The sequence below is a fragment of the Vulpes vulpes genome, unplaced genomic scaffold (genome assembly GCF_048418805.1).
Source record: "Vulpes vulpes isolate BD-2025 unplaced genomic scaffold, VulVul3 u000000690, whole genome shotgun sequence".
In the NCBI taxonomy this organism is placed as follows: domain Eukaryota; kingdom Metazoa; phylum Chordata; class Mammalia; order Carnivora; family Canidae; genus Vulpes; species Vulpes vulpes.
Genome location: NW_027325818.1, coordinates 125944 through 153531, shown reverse-complemented (window position 1 = coordinate 153531; position 27588 = coordinate 125944). Strand labels below are relative to the sequence as shown.

General features: G+C 40.6%; 1 protein-coding gene across 19 annotated transcripts in view; it reads right to left on the bottom strand.

Annotated features, from left to right (window-relative positions):
* Positions 1 to 27588, bottom strand: part of PHKA1 (phosphorylase kinase regulatory subunit alpha 1) — a 157629-nt gene that overhangs the window by 25983 nt on the left and 104058 nt on the right. For 11 of the 19 annotated variants that reach the window (XR_011999375.1, XM_025982907.2, XM_025982911.2 and 8 more), the window contains 5 exons: positions 22113 to 22191; positions 17964 to 18130; positions 14812 to 14988; positions 13228 to 13319; positions 12727 to 12866 (listed from right to left, as the gene is read on the bottom strand). Coding sequence is in view for 18 of the 19 variants with exons in the window: in XM_025982907.2 (XP_025838692.1) it covers positions 12727 to 12866; positions 13228 to 13319; positions 14812 to 14988; positions 17964 to 18130; positions 22113 to 22191 (655 nt within the window). In the remaining variant the exon portion in view is untranslated. The remainder of the gene's footprint in view (positions 1 to 12726; positions 12867 to 13227; positions 13320 to 14811; positions 14989 to 17963; positions 18131 to 22112; positions 22192 to 27588) is intronic. The other 8 variants (XM_072746326.1, XM_072746331.1, XM_025982914.2 and 5 more) reach the window with 1 other exon arrangement.

Sequence of the window (27588 nt, the reverse complement as noted above, 5' to 3'; positions counted from 1 at the left end):
ACTGAATGAAATGCACAATTTAGATTTTCTTCTGCTGTAAAGACCTTACTGGGACAACTGGCGAATCTGATCTGTAGGTTAGATAATAGTACTGTTTTAACATTAATCTTGTTTTTCTTTCTTTCTTTTAAAATATTTTATTTATTTATTTATTTATTTATTTATTTATTTATTGAGTGCACAAGTAGGTGAGGAGGCAGAGGGAGAGAAGCAGAGAGAATCTCAGGACTCCATGCTGAGCACGGAGCCCCATGCAGGGCTCGATCTCAGGAACCTGAGATCATGACCTGAGCAGAAATCAAGAGCTGGACACTTAACCAGCTGCGCCACCCAGGTGCCCCTAATTTTCTGATTTTGGCAAATGTACTTTGCTTGTGTAAGAGAATTCCTAGTTTTTAGGAAATACACAATGCACACCCAAATACTTAGGGGTAGAAGGGGATCATGTCTGCCACTTAGTCTCAGATGACTCAGAAAAACATGTATGTGTGATGATGATGATGATGTTTATGACAGAGAGAATGAGAGAGAGATTGATTAAACCTCAGGAATTTGGGTGAAGGATATCCAGCACATTTTTTTTGTATTATTCTTAGAACTTTTCTTTCAGTTTGAAATGGTCAAAATAAAAATAGATAAATGAATAATATGAAAGGACGTACTTTGAGATCTCACAATCAGGGATGATCCTTTTTGTTCCTAGAGATCAGAGAAAGCTTTCTGGAGATGACAGATGAACTAGGCCTTGATGGACAGCTAGAATTCCAACAAGGGGAGATGGGGTGTGGTGTAGGAGAATAATTCAGGCAGAGGGAAGAACATGAGCTAAGGTACAAAAGTAGCCATATATAGGGTGTGTTTTGGATATGATAAGCAACAGTGGGCTGTTTTGGTGAAAGTATTCACATTGTGAGGGAGGAGTGATGGTAGTACATAGAGGTTGAAAGTCAGATCATTGAGAATGTATATTTGGCCATTAATTCTCAATGGTAGTGGTGATGTTACAGGGAGAGGCAGGGGATGAGGAGGAGTTGAAGATTATGACACAATTTCAAGTCTGGGTGACTAAAAGAATGATACTATGAACATGGTCAGGAAGTAGTAGGTTTCTGATAAAGACAGTGAACTGGAGTTTAAAATTTTTTTTTTTTATGATAGTCACAGAGAGAGAGAGAGGCAGAGACACAGGCAGAGGGAGAAGCAGGCTCCATGCACTGGGAGCCCGACGTGGGATTCGATCCCGGGTCTCCAGGATCGCGCCCTGGGCCAAAGGCAGGCGCCAAACCGCTGCGCCACCCAGGGATCCCTGAACTGGAGTTTAGATTTGCTTTTTAGACGTTATATAAATTCTAAGTAGAATCAAAGATGTAAAAATTTATTTTTTAAAATATTTTATTTATTTATTTATTTATTTATTTGAGAAAGAGAGAGAGCAAGAGTGAGAGAGCATGAGTAGGGGGAAGGACCAGAGGGAGAGGGAGAAGCAGATTCCCCGCTGAGCAAGGAGCCCAATGCAGGGCTTGTTCCCAAGACCCTGAGATCATGACCTGAACTGAAGGCAGATGCTTAACTGACTGAGCCACCCAGACACCCTAACATAAAAATTTCTTTAAAATTATTAAAGGTATTTCAAATATTTTTTCAAATTCTGGGAGGGGATGAATGACAAGAAACCCAAAAGCCAAAAAGGAAAAGACTGACAGATTTGATGATATGAAAACCAAACTTCTGCATAGAGAAAGGTATATAATTAGCAAATTAGACAAAATATCTGCAACAAATATAACAAATAAAATAGTAATATCTAATATTAGTAAGAAAAATATAAATCACTCAATAGAGAACAAAGGTTATAAACAGACAATTTGCAGAAAGAATGCTAATCAACAGAGATTGGAAACTCCACCTCCCAACTTCTACTTTTAAATCCATGAGGGATACTGGGCAGAATTCCAAGTGTATTAAAACCCATGCAACACATCATACACACTCTATACTCAAGTAGTTTAACATTACATTTTTAGGGAGATTGCAGGTTCAATCAGATGTTATGGTGAAGTTAGTAATACAGGGTTAGATGAAGAAAACCCACGTTAGGAGCAGAAGAGTTGGCAGTCAACCGTGGATCATCTGAACTGGTGGGAAAGTATGAGCTTTTCCTTTGTTTGCCCATATCAACCACCTGGCTGAATCTTCAGTATTCATTCAAGCTATAGTCCTTCTGTCCTTACGCCTTATCTTGTTTTACCTTCCCTATCTTTTCATTATATTTCATTTAGCGTTGTTCCTGGAACATAATAAGCCCTCAACAGAGATTTGTTGAATAGAGTATCTTACCCTAAAGGAAAAATGAAAGAAACAAAGGTATCAAAATATTAAGACCCCATGTCATTTTTTTTTTGGCAGGAGCACATAACAAGATTTATTGGGTGGCACTTAGGGTTGTATGAGAAGGGAAGTCCCTCACAGCATGAGACTGTCCAGAGGCTTATCTAGGGCATAAGCTCTACCATCCACAGGGGGTGGAGGGCAAGGAAACTCCTAGGGGAGAGGGGAAGTGGAAGTTAGATGCTTAGGTGGTCTGCTTCAGTAGCATTGTGGGGATTCTCTAGGTTAGAAAGCATTAAATGGCAGCAGGGGTTTGGGGTATTCGTGACCCTGGGCTTAACTCTTATTAGCAGATGTGGGGTAGGTTTTAAGGAATATGCAAAGCAAGCAGGCCCTAAATGGCTAAAAATATGTTTGGGCTACTTTTGATACAATTGGATGCATAAAAATTTGATTTTGGTGCTGGTGGGCTTTTTGGCTATCTTTTAAACTTACTCATTAAATACCATGATCTGATGGAAGCAACATGGGTTTCGAGTCAGACAGACCAAGAGGACTTCATTACCACTTAGAGAGGATGAAAGATCCAGACCCTTACTTGGTCTTCTTTTACAAAACCCTGGCAGTAGGGGAAGGTGAAGCAGTGCCCTCTTTGTTACAGTGGGGTAAGAGTAGGCTTTCCACTTGGCCTTGTTGACATGGGCAGGGCTGCAGATTTTTTCCATGGTGCTTAAAATGGGCATCATCTAAAAGATGTCTGACTTGCTAGTCTGCCCTTTCCTTTTTTCCTTTTTTCTATTCTTATCTTTCCTTTTTATTTATTATTTATTTATTTATTTATTTAAATTTTTAGGGTGTCAGAATGTATTTTTTATTGTAGTTCAATTTGCCAACATATAATAACACCCAGTGCTCATCCCATCAAGTGCCCCCCTCAATGCCCGTCACCCAGTCACCCCCAGCCCCCCCCCGCCCACCTCCCTTTCCACCACCCCTTGTTCGTTTCCCAGAGTTAAGAATCTCTCAGGTTCTGTTTCCCTCTCTGATATTTCCCACTCATTTTCTCTCCTTTCTCCTTTATATTCCCTTTCACTACTTTTATATTCCCCAAATGAATGAGACCATATAATGTTTGTCCTTCTCTGATTGACTTATTTCACTCAGCATAATACCCTCCAGTTCCATTCACGTTGAAGCAAATGGTGGGTATTTATTGTTTCTTTTTTTTTCTTTAATTTTATTTATGATAGTCACAGAGAGAGAGAGAGAGAGGCAGAGACACAGGCAGAGGAAGAAACAGGCTTCATGCACCAGGATCCCGACGTGGGACTCAATCCCGGGTCTCCAGGATAGCGCCCTGGGCCAAAGGCAGGCGCTAAACCACTGCGCCACCCAGGGATCCCCGAATTTATCGTTTCTAATGGCTGAGTAATATTCCATTGTATACATATACCGTATCTTCTTTAGCCATTCATCTTTTGATGGACACCGAGGCTCCTTCCACAGGTTGGCTATTGTGGACATTGCTGCTATAAACATCGGGGTGCAGGTGTCCTGGTGTTTCACTACATCTGTATCTTTGGGGTAAATCCCCAGCAGTGCAATGGCTGGGTCATAGGGCAGATCTATTTTTAACTCTTTGAGGAACCTCCACACAGTTTTCCAAAGTGGCTGCACCAGTTCACATTCCCAACAGTGCGAGAGGGTTCCCCTTTCTCCACATCCTCTCCAACATTTGTTGTTTTCTGTCTTGTTAATTTTCCCCATTCTCACTGGTGTGAGGTGGTATCTCATTGTGGTTTTGATTTGTATTTCCCTGATGGCCAGTGATGCGGAGCATTTTCTCATGTGCTTGATGGCCATATCTATGCCTTCTGTGGTGAAATTTCTGTTCCTGTCTTTTGCCCATTTCATGATTGGGTTGTTTATTTCTTTGCTGTTGAGTTTAATAAGTTCTTTGTAGATCTTGGATACTAGCCCTTTATCTGATAGGTCATTTGCAAATATCTTCTCCCATTCTGTAGGTTGTCTTTTAGTTTTGTGGACTGTCTCTTTTTTATTAATAATAAATTTATTTTTTATTGGTGTTCAATTTACCAACATACAGAATAACACCCAGTGCTCATCCCGTCAAGTGCCCCCCTCAGTGCCCGTCACCCATTCACCCCCACCCCCCGCCCTCCTCCCCTTCCATCACCCCCAGTTCGTTTCCCATAGTTAGGAGTCTTTATGTTCTGTCTCCCTTTCTGATATTTCCCACCCATTTCTTCTCCCTTCCCTTATATTCCCTTTCACTATTATTTATATTCCCCAAATGAATGAGAACATACAATGTTTGTCCTTCTCCGATTGACTTACTTCACTCAGCATAATACCTTCCAGTTCCATCCACATTGAAGCAAATGGTGGGTATTTGTCGTTTCTAATGGCTGAGTAATATTCCATTGTATACATAAACCACATCTTTATCCATTCATCTTTCGATGGACACTGAGGCTCCTTCCAAAGTTTGGCTATTGTGGACATTGCTGCTATAAACATCGGGGTGCAGGTGTCTCGGCGTTTCATTGCATCTGAATCTTTGGGGTAAATCCCCAGCAGTGCAATTGCTGGGTCGTAGGGCAGGTCATTTTTAACTCTTTGAGGAACCTCCACACAGTTTTACAGAGTGGCTGCACCAGTTCACATTCCCACCAACAGTGTAAGAGGGTTCCCTTTTCTCCGCATCCTCTCCAACATTTGTGGTTTCCTGCCTTGTTAATGTTCCCCATTCTCACTGGTGTGAGGTGGTATCTCATTGTCGTTTTGATTTGTATTTCCCTGACGGCAAATGATGCGGAGCATTTTCTCATGTGCATGTTGGCCATGTCTATGTCTTCCTCGGTGAGATTTCTCTTCATGTCTTTTGCCCATTTCATGATTGGATTGTTTGTTTCTTTGCTGTTGAGTTTAATAAGTTCCTTATAGATCTTGGAAACTAGCCCTTTATCTGGTACGTCATTTGCAAATATCTTCTCCCATTCTGTAGGTTGTCTTTTAGTTTTGTTGACTGTATCCTTTGCTGTGCAAAAGCTTCTTCTCTTGATGAAGTCCCAGTAGTTCATTTTTGCTTTTGTTTCTTTTGCCTTCGTGGATGTATCTTACAAGAAGTTACTGTGGCCGAGTTCAAAAAGGGTGTTGCCTGTGTTCTCCTCTAGGATTTTGATGGAATCTTGTCTCACATTTAGATCTTTCATCCATTTTGAGTTTATCTCTGTGTATGGTGTAGGAGAATGGTCCAGTTTCATTCTTCTGCATGTGGCTGTCCAATTTTCCCAGCACCACTTATTGAAGAGACTGTCTTTTTTCCAGTGGATAGTCTTTCCTGCTTTGTTGAATATTAGTTGACCATAGAGTTGAGGGTCCACTCCTGGATTCTCTATTCTGTTCCATTGATCTATGTGTCTGTTTTTGTGCCAGTACCACACTGTCTTGATGACCACAGCTTTGTAGTACAACCTGAAATCCGGCATTGTGATGCCCCCAGCTATGGTTTCTTTTTTTAATATTCCCCTGGCTATTCGGGGTCTTTTCTGATTCCACAGAAATCTTAAGATGATTTGTTCCAACTCTCTGAAGAAAGTCCATGGTATTTTGATAGGGATTGCATTAAATGTGTAAATTGCCCTGGGTAGCATTGACATTTTCACAATATTAATTCTTCCAAGCCATGAGCATGAAATATTTTTCCATCTCTTTGCATCTTCCTCAATCTCTTTCAGAAGTGTTCTGTAGTTTTTGGGTATAAATCCTTTACCTCTTTGGTTAGCTTTATTCCTAGGTATCTTATGCTTTTTAGTGCAATTGTAAATGGGATTGACTCTCAATTTCTCTTTCTTCAGTCTCACTGTAAGTGTATAGAAATGCCACTGACTTCTGGGCATTGATTTTGTATCCTGCCACACTGCCAAATTGCTTTATGAGTTCTAGCCATCTTGGGGTGGAGTCTTATGGGTCTTCTGTGTACAGTATCATGTCATCTGTGAAGAGGGAGAGTTTGACTTCTTCTTTGCCAATTTGAATGCCTTTTATTTCTTTTTGTTGGCTGATTTCTGAGGCTAGGACTTCTAGTACTATGTTGAATAGCAGTGGTGAGAGTGGACATCCCTGTCTTGTTCCTGATCTTAGGGGAAAGGCTCCCAGTGCTTCCCCACTGAGAATGATATTGGCTGTGGGCTTTTCGTAGATGGCTTTTGAGATCCTGAGGAATGTTCCCTTTATCCCTACACTCTGAAGAGTTTTGATCAGGAATGGATGCTCTATTTTGTCAAATGTTTTTTCTGCATCTATTGAGAGGATCATATGGTTCTTGTTTTTTCCCTTGCTGATATGATCAATCACGTTGATTGCTTTATGAGTGTTGAACCAGCCTTGCATCCCAGGGATAAATCCCACTTGGTCATGGTGAATAATCTTCTTAATGTATTGTTGCATCCTATTGGCTAGTATCTTGTTGATAATTTTTGCATCCATGTTCATCAGGGATATTGGTGTATAATTCTCCTTTTTGGTGGGGTCTTTGTCTGGTTTTGGAATTAAGGTGATGCTGGCCTCATAGAACGAGTTTGGAAGTATTCCATCTCTATCTTTTGGAACAGCTTTAGTAGAATAGGTATGGTTTCTTCTTTAAACATTTGATAGAATTCCCCTGGGAAGCCATCTGGCCCTGGACTTTTGTGTCTTGGGAGGTTTTTGCTGACTGCTTCAATTTCCTCCCTGGTTATTGGCCTGTTCAGGCTTTCTATTTCTTGCTGTTCCAGTTTTGGTAGTTTGTGGTTTTCCAGAAATGCGTCCATTTCTTCTAGATTGCCTAATTTATTGGTGTATATCTGCTCATAATATGTTTTTAAAGTCGTTAGTATTTCCTTGGTGTTGGTGGCGATCTCTCCTTTCTCATTCATGATTTTATTAATTTGAGTCTTTTCTCTCTTCTTTTTAATAAGGCTGGCTAATGGTTTATCTATCTTATTAATTCTTTTAAAGAACCAACTCCTGGTTTTGTTAATCTGTTCCACAGTTCTTCTGGTCTCTATTTCATTGAGTTCTGCTCGAATCTTTATTAACACTCTTCTTCTGCTGGGTGTAGGATCTATTTGCTGTTTTTCGCCAGCTCCTTTAGGTGCAAGGTTAGCTTTTGTATTTGAGTTCTTTCCAGTTTTTGGATGGATGCTTGTATTGCGATGTATTTCCCCCTCAGGAACGCTTTTGCTGTATCCCAAAGATTTTGAATGGTTGTTTCCTCATTCTCATTAGTTTCCATGAATCTTTTTAATTCTTCTCTAATTTCCTGGTTGACCCTTTTATCTTTTAGCAGGATGGTCCTTAACCTCCACGCGTTTGAAATCCTTCCAAACTCCTTCTTGTGATTGAGTTCTAGTTTCAAAGCATTTTGGTCTGAAAATATGCAGGGGATGATCCCAATCTTTTGGTATCGGTTCAGACCTGATTTGTGACCCAGTATGTGGTCTATTCTGGAGAAAGTTCCATGTGCACTTGAGAAGAATGTGTATTCAGTTGCGTTTGGATGTAAAGTTCTGTAAATATCTGTGAAATCCATGGGATCCCTGGGTGGCGCAGGGTTTGGCGCCTGCCTTTGGCCCAGGGCGCGGTCCTGGAGACCCGGGATCAAATCCCACATCAGGCTCCCGGTGCATGGAGCCTGCTTCTCCCTCCGCCTGTGTCTCTGCCTCTCTCTCTCTCTCTCTGTGACTATCATAAAAAAAAAATTAAAAAAAAATATCTGTGAAATCCATCTGGTCCAGTGTATCATATAAAGCTCTTGTTTCTTTGGAGATGTTGTGCTTACAAGACCTGTCGATTGTAGAAAGCGCTACATTCAAGTCACCAAGTATAAGTGTATTATTATCTAAGTATGTCTTAACTTTGGTTATTAATTGATTGATATACTTGGCAGCTCCCACATTCGGGGCATAAATATTGATGATTGTTAGGTCCTCTTGTTAGATAGATCCTTTAAGTATGATATACTGTCCCTCTTCATCTCTTACTACAGTCTTCGGGATAAACTTTAGTTTATCTGATATACGGATGGCTACCCCTGCTTTCTTTCGAGGACCATTTGAATGGTACATGGTTCTCCAACCTTTTATTTTCAGGCTGTAGGTGTCCTTATGTCTAAAACGAGTCTTTTGTAGACAGCAAATAGATGGGCCTTGCTTTTTTATCCAGTCAGAAACCCTGTGCCTTTTGATGGGGTCATTAAGCCCATTCATGTTCAGAATGACTATTGAAATATATGAATTTAGTGTCATCATGATATCTATTCAGTCCCTGTTTTTGTGGATTGTTCCCTTGGACTTCCTCTTTCTATTACAGAATCCCCCTTAGTATTTCTTGCAGAGCCGGCTTGGTGGTCACATATTCTTTCAGTTTCTGCCTATCTTGGAAGCTCTTTATCTCTCCTTCTATTCTGAATGAGAGCCTTGCTGGAAAAAGTATTCTTGGCTGCAGATTCTTCTCATTTAGGACCCTGAATATATCCTCCCAGTCCTTTCTGGCCTGCCGGGTCTCTGTGGAGAGGTCTGCCTTTAATCTAATATTTCTCCCCATAAAAGTTAGAGATTTCTTGTCTCTTGCTGCTTTAAGGATCTTCTCCTTATCTTTGGAATTTGCAAGTTTCACTATTAAACGTGGAGGTGTTGAGCGGTTTTTATTGATTTTGGTGTGGGGGGGGTCTCTCTCTCTATTTCCTGGATCTGAATGCCTGTTTCCCTTCCCAAGTTAGGAAAGTTCTCAGCTATGATTTTTTCAAATACACATTCTGGACCTCTGTCCCTTACGGCACCCTCTGGAACCCCAGTTAAATGTAGATTTTTCCTTCTGAGGCTGTCATTTATTTCCCTTAACCTATTCTCATGATCTTTTAATTGTTTCTCTCTTTTTTCCTCAGTTTCCTTCCTTGCCATCAACTTGTCTTCTATGTTTCTCACTCGTTCTTCTACCTCGTTAACCCTCGTCGTTAGGACCTCTAGTTTGGATTGCATCTCATTTAATTGATTTTTAATTTCTGCCTGATTAGATCTAAATTCTGCAGCCATGAAGTCTCTTGAATCCTTTATGCTTTTTTCTAGAGCCGCCAGTAGCTTTGTAATAGTGCTTCTGAATTGGCTTTCTGACATTGAATTGTAATCTAAATTTTGTAATTCTGTGGGAGAGAGGACTTTTTCTGATTCTTTCTTTTAAGGTGAGATTTTCATTTTGCTTAGTGCAGAGTGAGTCATTTTGCTCAGTGCAGAGTGGCCAAAAACAAGTTGTACTGGGAAAAGGAGTAAAAGAGAGAAGAGAAAAAAGAAAAGAAAAAAAAAAGAAAGAAGAAGAAAACAAGAAAAAAGGGGGGGAAGCAAACAGAAAACAAAAAACAAGGGAGAGTATCCTCTGATACTGTAGATCCCTCGAATTCCCCTGCAACTTTCCAGTGCTGCTTGGTCAATAACTTGCTTTTCCCCTGTCCTTCTAGCTGGTCTTGTGGCGGGGGGGGGGGGGGGGTGGCTGCTGTGCTGTTTCTAAGGTGTGATCGCCTGGGGGAGCTGCTCAGCCCCCTGCCTGGTGCATGGCTCAGTGGGAGTTGTTTATCCTTTTCATCCTGTGAGGCTACAGTGAGGCTCAGTGGGGGATTTTTTATCCTGTGAGGCCCCAGGAGCAACAACAATAGTGGATGCCGGCCAGCTCTCCAACCCTGGAGTCCCCTTCCGCAGTAACTACCACAGCGCCCATTCCACAGGGCCCTGTATGCTCTGGTGCGTAGGCCGTTGATTTGCATAGCTCAGGGCCGCTCAGCGGTAGGAGTTTCCTTGCTGTCCTGTGCGCTCCCAGCCTCTGCCTGTCACGGGGGTGGGGGGCCCCGGATTCAGGCTTCGTCCCCCAGTGCCCTGGGCTCCGGGGCCTGCTCTGTTGGAATCGCGCTCCCGGGTCCGCACAGCTCCCTCCGCGCAGCCGACTCCGAGCCCAGCCATGCGCGCACTGCAGCCCTTTAGGGAGCTCGGCCTCGGTGTGTGGCAGGCTCTTCCCCGGGGCGCACCTCTTCTGTTAGTGCCCCTGGGAGCCTGAGGGCATCCCCGCCCCTCCTGGGATCCTGCTCCAACTCCCTGCTAGCCCCTTTCTGTCCCGGAAGATTGGTGAAGCTCCTGCTTCTCCGGGATGGGGCTTTCCTGTCCTGGGGGCACTCGCCCCGCGGCCTTAGCCTGGCTCTTTGCGGGGCCCCTCCCCCTTGGATGCTTTTTATTTCTTTATTTTTTTTCCGTCTTCCTACCTTGATAGAAGCACGAACTCTTCTTACTGTAGCATTCCAGCTGTTCTCTCTTTAAATCTCAGGCTGAATTTGTAGGTTTTCAGGATGATTTGAAAGTTATCTAGGTAATTTGGTGGGGACAGGTGACTTGGGGACCTTACTCTTCCACCATCTTGCCCCCTCCCCTCTAGTCTGCCCTTTCCTAGTCCTTTGTCTAGAAATAATAGGTATTCTGTCATCTGTGCCCTTTGGCATTTTCAGGGTGCTGTTTTTTTCCAGCACCAGATGCAGGATATATGAGACAACAAGGAAAACTCAGGTACATCACAATCTTGTCATTCCTCAGATCCTGAGGTCCTTAGCTATCCTGTCTTCTTCTTTCCACCTTTTAATTCCTTGTTATATTTGTTTTATAAATAATGTCCTCCTGTCCTTAGCAGGAGGAACACAGAGAGACACATGTACTACTCTATTTTGTCTGGAATCCGAAGTCCCATTGTGGTTATGTTTTAAGAGCTTCATTGACTTTTAGCAATAATACTGAAATATTTAGGAATGAAATGATAAAACATCTGGTCTCTTTTTCAAAATAGCCTGGGAGAGAGTGAGAACATAGATGTGACAAGATTAACCATGTTTTTATAATTTTCAGGCTGGGTGATGGGTCCCCAAGTGTTCATTACACTAGTTTCTCTATTTTTGTATAAATTTGGATGTTTCTATCATAGAAAGTAAAAAAAGAAAAGCTGCTCTCCCTCCTCTGTGGAGGCTGGGCTTGAGGAGAACAAGGTAGAAATAGGAAGACGTGTTAGAAAGCAATAGCAAGGGGATCCCTGGGTGGCTCAGCAGTTTAGCACCTGCCTTCAGCCCAGGGCATGATCCTGGGGTCCCAGAATCGAGTCCCATATCAGGTTCCCTGCATGGAGCCTGCTTCTCCCTTTGCCTGTGTCTCTGCCTCTCTCTCTCTCTCTCTCTCTCTCTCTCTCTCTGTCTCTCATGAATAAATAAATAAAATCTTAAAAAAGAAAAGAAAGCAATCGCAATAATCCTGGTGAGAGACAAAGACCTGAGTGAAGGCAGCAATACTAGAGATGCAGAAGATAAATATTTAGAGGTAAAACTGAATAGCCTTGGTGGTTACCCACACATGGGGGCATAGTGTGCTGATTAGGTCAGTGTTGGTTCTGAACACAAGGATGTAGAATTTCAGAACGTGGTTCCATTTTTAATGCTTGACTGCTGACCACTTTCAAGTCACACCACTCCTCTTTCCCTCCCAGCCTACACCTGGGCAAGGTGCCAGGGAAATCTGAGTGTTCCCTTCTTTGGTGCTGGTGAGGATAAGTACCCCAGGCTCACCTCCTAATCATAATAAATCCCCAAATCCAGCTTCCTTTCTCTGCTCACATAAGCCTTTTTTTTTTTTTTTAACCAAGTTGGGAATCTGTTTCACTCTCCCCAGGAGTCTCGTTATGTGTAATAAACATCTTACATCCTTTTGGTACATTTGTGGCATCATCAATTTCAACATCCAAGCCAAATTTAGAGGAGGGAGACCATTCTTTTCTCTCCAGGTATAAGAACATGAATAAATGAGGAAGTTCAGGTTATATTTGGGGGAAAGTGAGAGATAGGAGAGAGTTCAATTTGGGCATACTGAGTGTGAGGTACTTATATATTGATGTACTTAGCAGGGTTCTGGACACATAACAAACACTCAGAAATGCTGGTTTATTTTTTTTCCTGTAAGCCTCCATGTTCATAATTCTTTTGAGTTAAGAGTTTATTTACCTATGGATTTTACCAGATAACTGAGGCTTAAAATAACCATAATAATGATAATAATAGCAGTTTTTGGTCACCTACTATGTACCAAGCATTACATTGGAGACTTTGCAGACATTATATCTTGTTTAATCTTTACAACAGTTCTATGAGGTAGGTATAATCCAAATTTTATAAATGAGGACAGCTGAGCTTAAAGTTACACAGTGGGTAGGTTGTTAAATTCAAATCCAGGTCAACAAGATTCCAAAGCTGTGCTGTATTTACTATGTTACACTTCCTCTCTACCTGAACATTAAAGTAGATAGATAATATTTATCACTTACTTCATAGTATACAGCATGTAAAGGATATCAGCTTGCTCCTGTAAGCTGGAGGTCTCCTTCAACTGTAAAACCAGTGCTTTGAAGTCCAACTCCCCAGACTGGTCTCTAGGAAGATGTATTTCTACACGAACAGAGGGAACCTTTAGTTTGAGAAAGGACAAAAAAATTTAAGTTCACAAGTGTTCAGCTTAAATAATACCCTAGAGTGTTGATCTTTTCACCTCCAAACCTTTGCCATACGAATTCCCTGAATTTTGATGAAAAGTCAAACAAAAACAATGACACCTTCAAAATGAATGATATAGCAATTTAGTTTTCTTAGAGTCTGGCTAGAAAAACGTGCTCATTTTAAAAGTGAACTAAAAAGGAGTTTATCTTCACCATTGTAGCATTTTGCCTACCACCAGTTACTAGCAGAAACTATAATAGCTAGTTCTGTAATTTGCCATACAGATGGCAGTTTTGCTAAAAGCTGACAGAAAAACTCATGTGCAGGTTTACCTGGTCCTCTTGTGGGCAGTGAGGTGAGTCAAGTAAGTTGAATGAAGGCCGAGAAGCCTGAAATATCTTTGTTGGAAGATACATGTGAACATCTGCAAGAGGTGGACATTTATGGGAAAGGTTAGATAACTCAGGAGACTAAATAAAATTCATAGTTGCTCTCAAAGTTGCACAGGAGTTATTCTTTATAGAACAAGAGTGAGAAATTTATCCTTTCCTGCTAATATCACAGAGAGGAAATATGAATATCAGATAATTTAAAGACTGTTCAAACAAACATGTAGCATTAAGTGGACATTTAAGGTATTAAATCCTATACATGGAATCAATACCACAATGGTACTATCACTGACACTTTGATAGAATACGATATATAACAGAACCCAACTATGCTTTCTATTTTCTGGACTATCAAGGGAGAATGCCTGGCTGTCAGCAGTTGGACTTCTTGAGAATAGAGAAATGGATGATCCTATGTAGGGAGTAAAAAAACGTAGTGACTAACCTACTTTGAGATATTAATATTTTTATTTATAGTTAATTTACAGTTCAAATACTTACCATAACCTCAAAGGAAAGACTGTCTTGTCACTTTCACCATTTGACAGATACAGAAAGAAAGGTCCAGAGCTCAAAAAACTGTTCAAGCAAGTAAGCAGCAGAGCCGAGAATTAAGCTCAAGTGTCCTGATTCACAATCTAGAAGTGTAACTTAATAAAGTTCATTTCTTCATGTAAGCCCTTTGTTAAGGAAGCATACTCAAAGGGTATGCTAAGCTTTCCCATGTTCTAAATGTTAAATGATCCATGTTTAATATCTATGGTTAGTAATGGTCAATAAAGTTTTAGACAGCAAGAACATACATCTCAATCATTCTCATCATCTGTAAAATGTTACCATTTAGGTCCTCTCAGTGTGGCCAAGGAGCCCTTCTGTCCCTTTATATGCAGCTATCACAGAAGCATTGAATTCTCTTAGGAACCCTGACTACTCCTGGTAATGTGTGGTAGAAGACATCTTCCACTGCAAATACTACTGAAGGAGGGTAGGGGTCACAGGGAGGACAATGGCACAGTTGTTGAGGTATGAGTACTGCAGTTTGAGAAGTGCAGCTCTACAGTGCTAGAACAACTGACTCTAAACATTACAACTAACCTAAGGGAACCATATGTAGCTTACTCAAGGGAGAATATCTCCCTCTCAGTTGCAAGGTTATCTTCTAATAGTTTGCAGTGCTTCCTCTTTAAATCAGAGTGCTTCTAAAGGAGTAACTTTGCCAAAGGAAACATCTTTTTTCCATCGTTTTAATGCTGATGTTAAAATGCTCCATGTCTCCTGTTTGGAGGCTTCTCACAATGTAATGGTTAAGCCAGACTACATAGCACTATCAACAGCAAAACTATGCATAATTCATTAATTTTTACAAATATTTGAGAGCCTAACATGTTCCTTTTGTCTGAGATTCTGGGGATAGAGCAGTGAACAAAACAGAGTTCCTGCTTACACTGTAAGAAGCACCCCACCCCTGTCCTGGGCTAAGCGTCAATCCTGTGCCTGACTCCAGTGAATCATGGCATTACTCACTCTGTATATGCAGCTCCTTGGCCTTGGTCACCAAGGACATTAAATTGCAGGTTGTTTGCACAGCAGCTTGAAACCGATCTAGCCCTCCCTTCTGTGAGGTAGGGGCCAGTTTAGGATGGGGAATAGTGTGCGTCAAAAGGTGATCTAAATAACGAGCAACTTCATTGCCACAGTGAGCTGCAAGGTTAGTGGGGGTAGGGGAAAGAGAAAAAAACAAACATTTTAGTCACTTCACAATCTACCCCACCAAACAGAATGATTGGCTCCTGTGCTCATAACAGCACCAGAAGTAGGTTGTTTTAGATCATGAGGGGGAAAAAAGGTTGTGATTACTGTACAGTCTTGTAGCTTTACCACTTAGAAACTATAGCCGTTTACTGGACCTACATGTTCTTCAACTTTGCTGACACAATATTAGGGCCCCTGAAAGCAGTATGAGCTTCTTATGGAACAGGTAGAGCAAAGATTTTGTAATCTGTGTATGCGTATGTGATGGTAGAGGTGGTGGCAGCAGTGGTGGCAGAGAAGCAGAATAGGGCCCCCTGGAATCTCACTGGTATGAGAAGACTTGTGAGCAAAGGCAAAAATCTTCCACTAAACACTGGACCTAGCTGAAAACAGACAGATCCCATAAATGGCAGCTACAATTGCTAATGAAATAAACAATCTCCATGTGGCATTGGTGTCAAAAGGATTACTGGCCACACATTGGTCTTTTTCATTACCATATCATTTATTCACCAAATATTTATTGCCCACTATGTACTAGGTGGTGTACTAGTGCTGAGGGGTTTCAGTGGTGAAGAAGACAGATATGGTCCCTGTCCTCTTGGACTCTCCTTCTCCCATACACCTCCTGTAACATTATCTCTGACTATGGGTAATGGAACAAAACACATACAGCGATCTCATGGATCCTAACATTTCAGACTTTACATGAATTTTCACAACATTTATAGTTGGAAAAGCACAGTGTTTGGGTCAATACTAAAGCCTGTGAGATCAGTTATACATCATCTTTTTTGATCATCTTCAGTGATCTCTTTTTCTGTGTTCTGATGTGATTAATAGAAACTATTTTAAAAAGCTGTAAAAATTGAACTCATTCTCAGGGATATCCTAATGAAAATATTATAACCTTGAATATAACATTGGTACTTGAGTGGAGGATTATGAAGACTACAGAGAGAAGTGTTCTTGGCACAGAAGGGCTGGCAAGCAATAAACTCAGCCATTGTGAGACCACTGATGTGTAAAACCAGAGAGGAGAAAGTGACTTACAATGCATAATATCAAATTTAGTAATATATATCATCAAAAAATACATTTTAGAAAGTAATCTAAGAGAATGAGTGTGACAGATGAAAGTCACAACTACCCATGGAATAGCAAACAACCTCAATATGTGATTATTTTGGTCTGGTTTTCAAAATATTTGTTTACGCCACGATGAATATCATGACTTTGGTAATTATTAACAACAGGAAATAACTTTGTATTTAATGTATTTTTCCAATCAAGAAATTCACTCTTTTAGATCTTACAAAAACAAACGCAGAGTGAATTAAATGGTACTTAGGTAAGTCAATGCGGAGCCCAAACAAGAAAATCATCCTCTGACTGCTAATGTGTTGGTCTATTGTGTATGAGATAATGCTTGCTATCCCTCAAGAAAAGCCAATTTATTTTTTCTTTTCTCTAAGACACCACTCTTTTTTTAAATAATAAATTTATTTTTTATTGGTGTTCAATTTACCAACATACAGAATAACACCTAGTGCTCATCCCGTCAAGTGCCCCCCTCAGTGCCCGTCACCCATTCACCCCCATCCCCCGCCCTCCTCCCCTTCTACCACCCCTAGTTCGTTTCCCAGAGTTAGGAGTCTTCATGTTCTGTCTCCCTTTCTGATATTTCCCACCCATTTCTTCTCCCTTCCCTTCTATTCCCTTTCACTATTATTTATATTCCCCAAATGAATGAGACCATATAATGTTTGTCCTTCTCTGATTGACTTATTTCACTCAGCATAATACCCTCCAGTTCCATCCATGTTGAAGCAAATGGTGGGTATTTGTCATTTCTAATGGCTGAGTAATATTCCATTGTATACATAAACCACATCTTCTTTAGCCATTCATCTTTCGATGGACACCGAGGCTCCTTCCACAGTTTGGCTATTGTGGACATTGCTGCTATAAACATTGGGGTGCAGGTGTCCCGGCGTTTCACTGCATCTGCATCTTTGGGGTAAATTCCCAGCAGTGCAATTGCTGGGTCGTAGGGCAGGTCATTTTTAACTCTTTGAGGAACCTCCACACAGTTTTCCAGAGTGGCTGTACCAGTTCACATTCCCACCAACAGTAACACACCACTCTTAAGATAAAGAAATTAGCTGCTTTAAGATATAGGCCAACAGGCAAATACCCAGACAATGAAAGCAGGCAAACCGTATTTTAGATAGCTAGAAGAAGAACTGGCTCCTATTAGGCCTTCTCTCTTTGGGATTCAAACAATGTAATTCTTGCCTTGCCTAGGTTAGTGTCTTAACAGTCAATGGTGTTTCTCAGCCATTTTTAATATATGCCCTCATGATGCTTTCTCAGTTTATTATCTTTGTATTTCTAGTAGCCAATTAGATTTGTTGTGTTTTATTTGTCTAGTTTGCAATATGAAAGCAACAGGCACGCTGAATAGGCTTTTTCAAACTATGTAGACCTTCTCAGAGATTCTGATGGGCCACAGCAACATTATATATAAAAAGCACTCTAATTGAGTTTCTTATTTTTATGCTTTTAAATGTCTAAAAGCAGTACTGTATATGGATAGTTCTCCTACTATATCTTGATTAAATATCTCTCACCCACCATTGATTCCTCTCATTTTGAAATCACCAGCCATTTCATATGCCCGGGACAGAAATCTTCCTTAGCTTTAATAAGAGATAGTCAAACTCCATACTCCACAATCACCACAGGGATATTAGACCAGAAACCAAAGGATGAAAAGTGAAGCCAAACAAAAGTAGAAATCTAGGTGTATTAAATAAAAGTGAGACTGCTGGCATTAAGAAATATTAAGGAGGATGCTCAACACTCAACACTACTTTGTATTCTTGCCCAGCAAGGCCATGGCCTTTATGAAGCTTTCTTACCATTACTGGTTGAACCATAGCCATTCATCCAGTCGCCAGATTCCAGCTCATTATAGTTATCATCGTAATCTTCACTGTAGAGCTTACCCTCAGGTCCATGATCCATGAAGCTCAAATGTGTGCAGCAAGATGTTGTTAAAAACTCTGACAATTTACCTGTTTGAATCCTGACAGTTACAGGGCAAATTGAAAACAGAAAATTAGAGGAAATCCTTTTAAAACAACACATTTCAGTGAAAAAAGGGATACCCAGAATGTTTCATTGGGGGATTACTAGTGCTTATATATTAGGTATAAATTTTGTAAATATGAAATTTTATAGCACTCCTAGGCACGGTGTAGTGCAGGCTGGGGTAATGTGTTAATAAAGACTACAATTATGGGTTCACAATCTACCAGTAGATCAGTTTTGATCTCTTTCACTGCTATATACTATGTTGCTAACTATGTCAAACACCTGGCCAAAATTTCCATTGGCTAACAGAGAAGCTGGGACAGAATGAAGATAAATCATCACAAATCCATCACATTGTATAAAAAAATACTCAAAGATCATTTTGAAAATGAAAGATGAAATTTGAAAATTTTATGAATTACAGAGGATTGTAGACCGTATCCTCCCCTATCTATAAAACCAATTGCAAAACCCACAGAGAAAGTCAGTAGTACCAATTTTCTAAAGAACACAGCCCAGCACCCGGTGGAGAACACGATTGCTGTGGCTGCCACCTACGACCTGTACATATTCCAGGACAAAATCAACTAAGAGAGCTAGTGTGAGGACTAAGCCTGGTCGTTTCCTCAGAGGAAGGACATTGTCTTCCTCTAGAGCCATGAGGAGGAGTATTGCACTTCTCACTTCCCCTTTGCAGACTGGAAGGCCTGTCCTTCTGCCTTCAGTGAGATGAGCCATGGGTTGCTGCTCAAGCAAACAACTTACTCAAGGCAGAATTGGTGGACAGTGCTCAATGAAGGCAATTACTCAAAGTAGATGTAAAAAAAGAAAAAGCCAGCTTGAAGGGGCTCCTAAAGGCCAGATCTTGGATAATTTGAACATTGATATAAACAATGACAGGAACGGGGCATTTTTTTTTAATTTTTTATTTTATTTATTTATGATAGGCACACAGTGAGAGAGAGAGAGAGGCAGAGACACAAGCAGAGGGAGAAGCAGGCTCCATGCACCAGGAGCCCGACGTGGGAATCGATCCTGAGTCTCCAGGATCACGCCCTGGGCCAAAGGCAGGCGCCAAACCGCTGCGCCACCCAGGGATCCCGGGGAACGGGGCATTAAGTAAAATCAGAATCCATGAATTTATGCTACACTAAAATTACAAAATAAAAAGGGATATTGGAAAGCTCTTTAAAAAAAGATGAATGGATAAAGAAGATGTGGTTTATGTATACAATGGAATATTACTCAGCCATTAGAAACGACAAATACCCACCATTTGCTTCAGCGTGGATGGAACTGGAGGTATTATGCTGAGTGAAGTAAGTCAATCGGAGAAGGACAAACATTATATGTTCTCATTCATTTGGGGAATATAAATAATAGTGAAAGGGAATAGAAGGGAAGGGAGAAGAAATGGGTGGGAAATACCAGAAAGGGAGACAGAACATAAAGTCTCCTAACTATGGGAAACGAACTAGGGGTGGTGGAAGGGGAGGAGGGCGGGGGGTGGGGGTGAATGGGTGACGGGCACTGAGGGGGGCACTTGACGGGATGAGCACCGGGTGTTATTCTGTATGTTGGTAAATTGAACACCAATAAAAAATAAATTTATTAAAAAAAACAGAAGGATTCTAATAAATCTGCACAGGATGATAGAAACATAGAATCATCACTTAAAACCCCATTAGTAATAATGTATTCACCAATGGAAGATAGCATTGGTTAAAGACTGTCATAGAAAGGATATGGAGAAATCTACCAGATATCACTTTAACTAAATTGAAACACATTATACAATATAACTGACCTTCCTTCTTCAAAACTATGTTAAAAACTGTCATGAAAGGCTCACAAAAATCTAGGGAATTGTTCTAGATTAAAAGACATCAAGGAGATATAATAACTAAATGCCAATGTGTGATCTTTGATTGGGTCCCAGAATGGGAAAAAAAGCTATGGGGAGAACTTGGCCACAGCAACTTCTTGCAAGATACATCCATGAAGACAAGAGAAACAAAAGCAAAAATGAATTATTGGGACTTCATCAAGAGAAAAAGCTTCTGCACAGCAAAAGAAACAGTCCACAAAACTAAAAGACAACCTACAGAATTGGAGAAGATATTTGCAAATGACCTATCAGATAAAGGGCTAGTATCCAAGATCTATAAAGAACTTATTAAACTCAAGAGCAAAGAAATAACCTAATCATGAAATGGGCAAAAGACAGGAACAGAAATTTCACAGAGGAAGACATAGACATGGCCAAAAAACACATAAGAAAATGCTCTGCATCACTGGCCATTGGGGAAATACAAATCAAAACCACAATGAGATACCACCTCACACCAGTGAGAATGGGGAAAATTAACAAGACAGGAAACAACAAATGTTGGAGAGGATGTGGAGAAAGGGGAAACCTCTTGCACTGTTGGTGGGAATGTGAACTGATACAGCCACTCTGGAAAACTGTGTGGAGGTTCCTCAAAAAGTTAAAAATAGATCTGCCCTATGACCCAGCAATTGCACTGCTGGGGATTTACCCCAAAGATACAGATGCAGTGAAATGGCAGGACACCTGCACCGCAATGTTTATAGCAGCAATGTCCAAAATAGCCAACCTGTGGAAGGAGCCTCGGTGTCCATCGAAAGATGGATAAAGAAGATGTGGTATATGTACACCATGGATTATTACTCAGCCATTAGAAACGACAAATACCCACCATTTGCTTCGATGTGGATGGAACTCACTATTATGCTGAGTGAAATAAGTCAACTGGAGAAGGACAAACATTATATGGTCTCATTCATTTGGGGAATATAAAAAATAGTGAAAGGGAATAAAGGGGAAAGGAGAGAAAATGAGTGAAAATATCAGTGAGGATGACAGAACATGAGAGCACCTAACTCTGGGAAACGAACAAGGGGTGGTGGAAACAGAGGTGGGTGGGGGGTTGGGGTGACTGGGTGATGGGTACTGAGAGGGGCACTTGGCGGGATGAGCACTTGGTGTTATGCTATATGTTGGCAAACTGAACTCCAATAAAAAAAAATTAAAAAAAGCTATGGGGAAAAAACATTATTAGTACAGTTGGGTAATTTTGAATCTGAACTCTACATTAGGTAATATTAGTACTGTATCAATATAAATTTTGTGAGTGTGATGATTATATTATAGCTCTGTGAGAATATCCCTGTTCTTTAAGACAAACTCAAGTATTTAGAATTAAATTGTCATGATGTCTCTGGCTAACTCTCATACTTCAGCAGCTAAAGTGTGTGTGTATGTGTGTGTACGTGTGCACATACATATATGTGAGAGGGAGGAGAATAGAGGGGAAGGGAAGGGAGGGAGGAGTGAGAGGAGAGGAAGGACGTGGAGGGAGAGAGAACGCGCAAGTGACACAGATGTTAACAACAGATGAATCCTGAGGAAGGGTATATGGTGTTCAATACCATTCTTGCACATTTCTGTAAGTTTGAAATTTTTTCAAGATAAAAACGCCACTGGGTGGCGCAGTGGTTTGGCGCCTTCCTTTGGCCCAGGGTGCGATCCTGGAGACCCGGGATCGAATCCCACATCGGGCTCCGGGTGCATGGAGCCTGCTTCTCCCTCTGCCTATGTCTCTGCCTCTCTCTTTCTCTCTCTGTGACTATCATAAAAAAAAAAAAACGTAGGGAAAAGAGCAAAAAGCAGCCAGAATTGAGTAGTTCAGTAACTTTTTTTTTGTTTTTGAAAGAATACGTTTTCTGGTCCACGAGTTTATGAGGTCTAGGGAAAGAAAAGGGTGGGGAAAATTCCAAACCTTTTCTATAACATTACATTCCTTGATTCAATCTATCAAAAATGAGTTCCTCTAAATAGGATGGGACTATATTGTTGGACATGCAGAGAAAGGCATCACAAGTCTACCATTACTATACCCAGCTTCCAAATTTCATTTCATTTCACTAAAGAGTATGTAGGGGTCACTTACCTTGCTCCACCAAAATAGCCATCCTGCATTTTTCGGAGTGCTGCTAGGATACTTGAATTCAAGCTGGTTCCATCATCATCTTGAAATGAAGAGAATTTTAAAACAATTTTTTGTGGTTTTAACTTTCAAATAAGGAGACTATTTCAATTATTTCAAACCAAAATTCTGGTGGCAATGGTACAGATGAGACACTTCTCATTGTCTACCCTGTATTTCAACAATTGATCTGAGAGCCAACAACACTGTAGAATGGGCACGTAGTAAGGGTTATTACCAATAGACAAGAGTTCCTCAAAGACAGTATTTTATCATAAGCACATAGCACAGTGCCTGATGGCAGAATACTTATTGGTTACTGAAAGCTGACAATAACAATAACAGTAATCATTTGTTTATGATATGTGCCAAGCACTGTGCTAAACATTTTATATATTTTCTTATGTAAGGAGCCTTGGTTTGTGTGTGTGTGTGTGTAGGCATACAAAATAAAGAAGGCTAACAATGACCTGACTTTATGTAAAGGGGATCATACTATACACACTCTTTTGTGATCCAGTTTTTCTTTTTTAAAAAATTTTTATTTATTTATTCATGACAGACACACAGAGAGAGACAGAGACATAGGCAGAGGGAGAAGCAGACTCCCTGCGGGGGGCCTGATGCAGGACTCGATCCCAGGACTCCAGGATCGTGACCTGAGCCAAAGGCAGACGCTCAACCACTGAACCACCCAGGTGCCCCCACTTTTTCTAACTTCTCTTTTGTAAAAGCTAAAAAGCATAGCAGACATTTAAAACTGTTTTTGTATTATAAACAACACTGTGATGAAGATCACTGTACCTATATCTTTATGCACTCATTCTGTGATTTCCTTAGGATAAATTCTAATAAGTAAAACTGTTAGGACAAAGGAAACGCTTACTGAAAATTTTATACAGACTGCCCACTAAAAATTGCCCACTAAAAAAGTTTTGCCAATTATGTTTCCACCATCAGTATAGAAAGCCACTGTTTTCCCACATCCTTAATAATGATCTTTTAATTCTTTGTTTATCTGATACTTAAAAGATACTCTTTTAACTTTATTACTAGTAAGACTGAGCATATTTTCATGTATATATTGGCTATTTGTAGTTCTTTTATGATTTGCCTGTTCATATCCTTTTCCCATGTTTCTATTGTTTATCTTTTTGTTAAATGACTTTCAAGGGCTCTTTATATTTTGTGGACTATTACCTTTTCTCCATCATATGTATTGAAAATACTTTATCTACTTTATTATTTGTCTTTCAACTTCAAACACAGTTAGTTCTTGTAGAAAAGATTTAAATTTTCATGTTTTTGAATTTGCCAATTTTTCCTTTTTTGTGTCTTGCAAAGGACAGCTTTCTTCAGCTCAAGATCACAAAAACATTCTCCCATATTTTCTTTTAATACTTTTATAGGTTATTTATTTATTTTTGCTTAGATTTTTTTAATCTATTTAGAATTTCATTTTGAATAAAATGTAAAGTAGCAGGCCTAAATGATTTCCCCAAACTTATTATTTATGCTCTTTTTTTTCTTCATGTTTTTATTTAGATTCCAGTTTGTTACCATACAGTGTAATATTAGTTTCAGGTGTAGAATTTAGTGATTCAATACTTCCATACAACACCTGGTGCTCATCATGACAGTTGCCCTCTGTAATCCTCATCACATATTTAACCCATTCCTTACCCCACCTCCCCTCTGGTAACCATCAGTTCTCTATAGTTAAGAATCTATTTCTTGGATTGCTTCTCTCTTTTACCCCGTTCTCATTTGTTTTGTTTCTTAATTCCACATATGAGGGACACCTGGGTGGCTCAGTGGTTGAGTGTCTGCCTTTGGCTCAAGGAGTGAACCTGGGTCCAGGGATTGAGCCCCATGTTGGGCTCCCTGCAGGGAGTCTGCTTCTCCCTCTGTCTATGTCTCTGCCCCTCTCTCTCCCTCTGTATCTCTCATGAATGAATAAATAGAATATTTTAAAAAGTCCATATATGAGAGAAATAATATGGCATTTATTTTTCTCTGACTTACTTCACATAGCATTATACTCTCTAGCTCCAACCATGTCCTTGCAAATGCCAAGATTTCACTCTTTTCTATGGCTGAGTAATATTCCATTATACCACAACTTTTTATTTTTTTTTTATTTTTTTTTTAATTAATTTTTATTGGTGTTCAATTTACCAACATACAGAAAAACACCCAGTGCTCATCCCGTCAAGTGTCCACCTCAGTGCCCGTCACCCATTCCCCTCCAACACCCGCCCTCCTCCCCCCTTCCACCACCCCTAGTTCGTTTCCCCGAGTTAGGAGTCTTTATGTTCTGTCTCCCTTCCTGATTACCACAACTTTTTAAATCCATTCATCAGCCAATGGATACTTGGGCTCTTTCCATAATTTGGCTATTGTTGATAATGTCCTTCAGGTTCTTTTTTTTTCAATTCTTATTTATTTATGATAGTCACACACACACACACACACACAGAGAGAGAGAGAGAGAGAGAAAGAGAGAGAGAGAGAGAGGCAGAGACATAGGCAAAGAGAGAAGCAGGCTCCATGCACCGGGAGCCCAATGTGGGATTCGATCCCGGATCTCCAGGATCGCGCCCTGGGCCAAACGCAGGCGCTAAACCGCTGCGCCACCCAGGGATCCCTGTTCTTCAGCTTCTATGTGGATTGCAACCTTTATCACTATTTTACTTACAATGGATCTTTTCTCATCATTTTTCGTTTTTAAAAATCTGATTATTTTTGTACATTTTCTCTTCCATATGAAATTTAGATTCAGTTTGTTAATAATAATTTGGGTTTTTATTTTGATTTGGAAATGCACCAAATTGATAGATTAATGAGAATTGACAACCTCTCAATATTAATTATTTCTATTTAGCAACATGGTATGTCTCTAGTAATTAAAATCTTTTAAGCTCTTCATTAGTTTTATAATTTTTCTCATATGATTCTATGCGTTTCTATTTAAGGTTTTATTTATTTATTAGAGAAGATAGAGAGAGAGAGGAGAGTGCACACAAGCAGGCGGAGTGGCAGAAGGAGAGGGAGAAGCAGCCTCCCCACTGAGCAGAAGCCTGATGTGGTGCTTGATCCCAGGACCCTGAGAACATGACCTGAGCCTAAGGCAGATGCTTAACCGAAAGAGCCACCCAGACACCCCTGTGTGCCTTTTCTTACTAAGTTTAATCTTACATAATTAACTTTTCTAGAAAATTTGCTTGTTTTTTTACTCTTAGTACTTAATTTTTTTTCCTTTTAAGGCATTAAAAATTTTTTTATTGGAGTTCAATATGCTAACATATAGCATAACACCTGGTGCTCATCCCATCAAGTGCCCCCCTCAGTGCTCGTCACCCAGTCACCCCCCCGACCTCCCTTACCACCACCCCTTGTTCGTTTCCCAGAGTTAAGAATCTCTCATGTTCTGTCTCCCTTTCTGATATTTCCCACTCATTTTTCTCCTTTCTCCTTTATTCCCTTTCACTACTTTTATATTCCCCAAATGAATGAGACCATATAATGTTTGTCCTTCTCTGATTGACTTATTGCACTCAGCATAATATACCCCAGTTCCATCCACGTTGAAGCAAATGGTGGGTATTTATCGTTTCTTTTTTTTTTCTTTAATTTTATTTATGATAGTCACAGAGAGAGAGGGAGAGGCAGGGACACAGGCAGAGGAAGAAACAGGCTCCATGCCCCGGGAGCCCGACGTGGGACTCGATCCCGGGTCTCCAGGATAGCGCCCTGGGCCAAAGGCAGGCGCTAAACCACTGCGCCACCCAGGGATCCCCGTATTTATCGTTTCTAATGGCTGAGTAATATTCCATTGTATACATATACCATATCTTCTTTTGCCATCATCTTTTGATGGACACCGAGGCTCCTTCCACAGGTTGGCTATTGTGGACATTGCTGCTATAAACATCGGGGTGCAGGTGTCCCGGCGTTTCACTACATCTGTATCTTTGGGGTAAATCCCCAGCAGTGCAATGGCTGGGTCGTAGGGCAGGTCTATTTTTAACTTTTTGAGGTACCTCCACACAGTTTTCCAGAGTGGATGCACCAGTTCACATTCCCACCAAAAGTGCGAGAGGATTCCCCTTTCTCCACATCCTCTCCAACATTTGTTGTTTTCTGCCTTGTTAATTTTCCCCATTCTCACTGGTGTGAGGTGGTATCTCATTGTGGTTTTGATTTGTATTTCCCTGATGGCCAGTGATGCGGAGCATTTTCTCATGTGCTTGATGGCCATATCTATGCCTTCTGTGGTGAAATTTCTGTTCCTGTCTTTTGCCCATTTCATGATTGGGTTGTTTATTTCTTTGCTGTTGAGTTTAATAAGTTCTTTGTAGATCTTGGATACTAGCCCTTTATCTGATAGGTCATTTGCAAATATCTTCTCCCATTCTGTAGGTTGTCTTTTAGTTTTGTGGACTGTCTCTTTTTTATTAATAATAAATTTATTTTTTATTGGTGTTCAATTTACCAACATACAGAATAACACCCAGTGCTCATCCCGTCAAGTGCCCCCCTCAGTGCCCGTCACCCATTCACCCCCACCCCCCGCCCTCCTCCCCTTCCATCACCCCCAGTTCGTTTCCCATAGTTAGGAGTCTTTATGTTCTGTCTCCCTTTCTGATATTTCCCACCCATTTCTTCTCCCTTCCCTTATATTCCCTTTCACTATTATTTATATTCCCCAAATGAATGAGAACATACAATGTTTGTCCTTCTCCGATTGACTTACTTCACTCAGCATAATACCTTCCAGTTCCATCCACATTGAAGCAAATGGTGGGTATTTGTCGTTTCTAATGGCTGAGTAATATTCCATTGTATACATAAACCACATCTTTATCCATTCATCTTTCGATGGACACTGAGGCTCCTTCCAAAGTTTGGCTATTGTGGACATTGCTGCTATAAACATCGGGGTGCAGGTGTCTCGGCGTTTCATTGCATCTGAATCTTTGGGGTAAATCCCCAGCAGTGCAATTGCTGGGTCGTAGGGCAGGTCATTTTTAACTCTTTGAGGAACCTCCACACAGTTTTACAGAGTGGCTGCACCAGTTCACATTCCCACCAACAGTGTAAGAGGGTTCCCTTTTCTCCGCATCCTCTCCAACATTTGTGGTTTCCTGCCTTGTTAATGTTCCCCATTCTCACTGGTGTGAGGTGGTATCTCATTGTCGTTTTGATTTGTATTTCCCTGACGGCAAATGATGCGGAGCATTTTCTCATGTGCATGTTGGCCATGTCTATGTCTTCCTCGGTGAGATTTCTCTTCATGTCTTTTGCCCATTTCATGATTGGATTGTTTGTTTCTTTGCTGTTGAGTTTAATAAGTTCCTTATAGATCTTGGAAACTAGCCCTTTATCTGGTACGTCATTTGCAAATATCTTCTCCCATTCTGTAGGTTGTCTTTTAGTT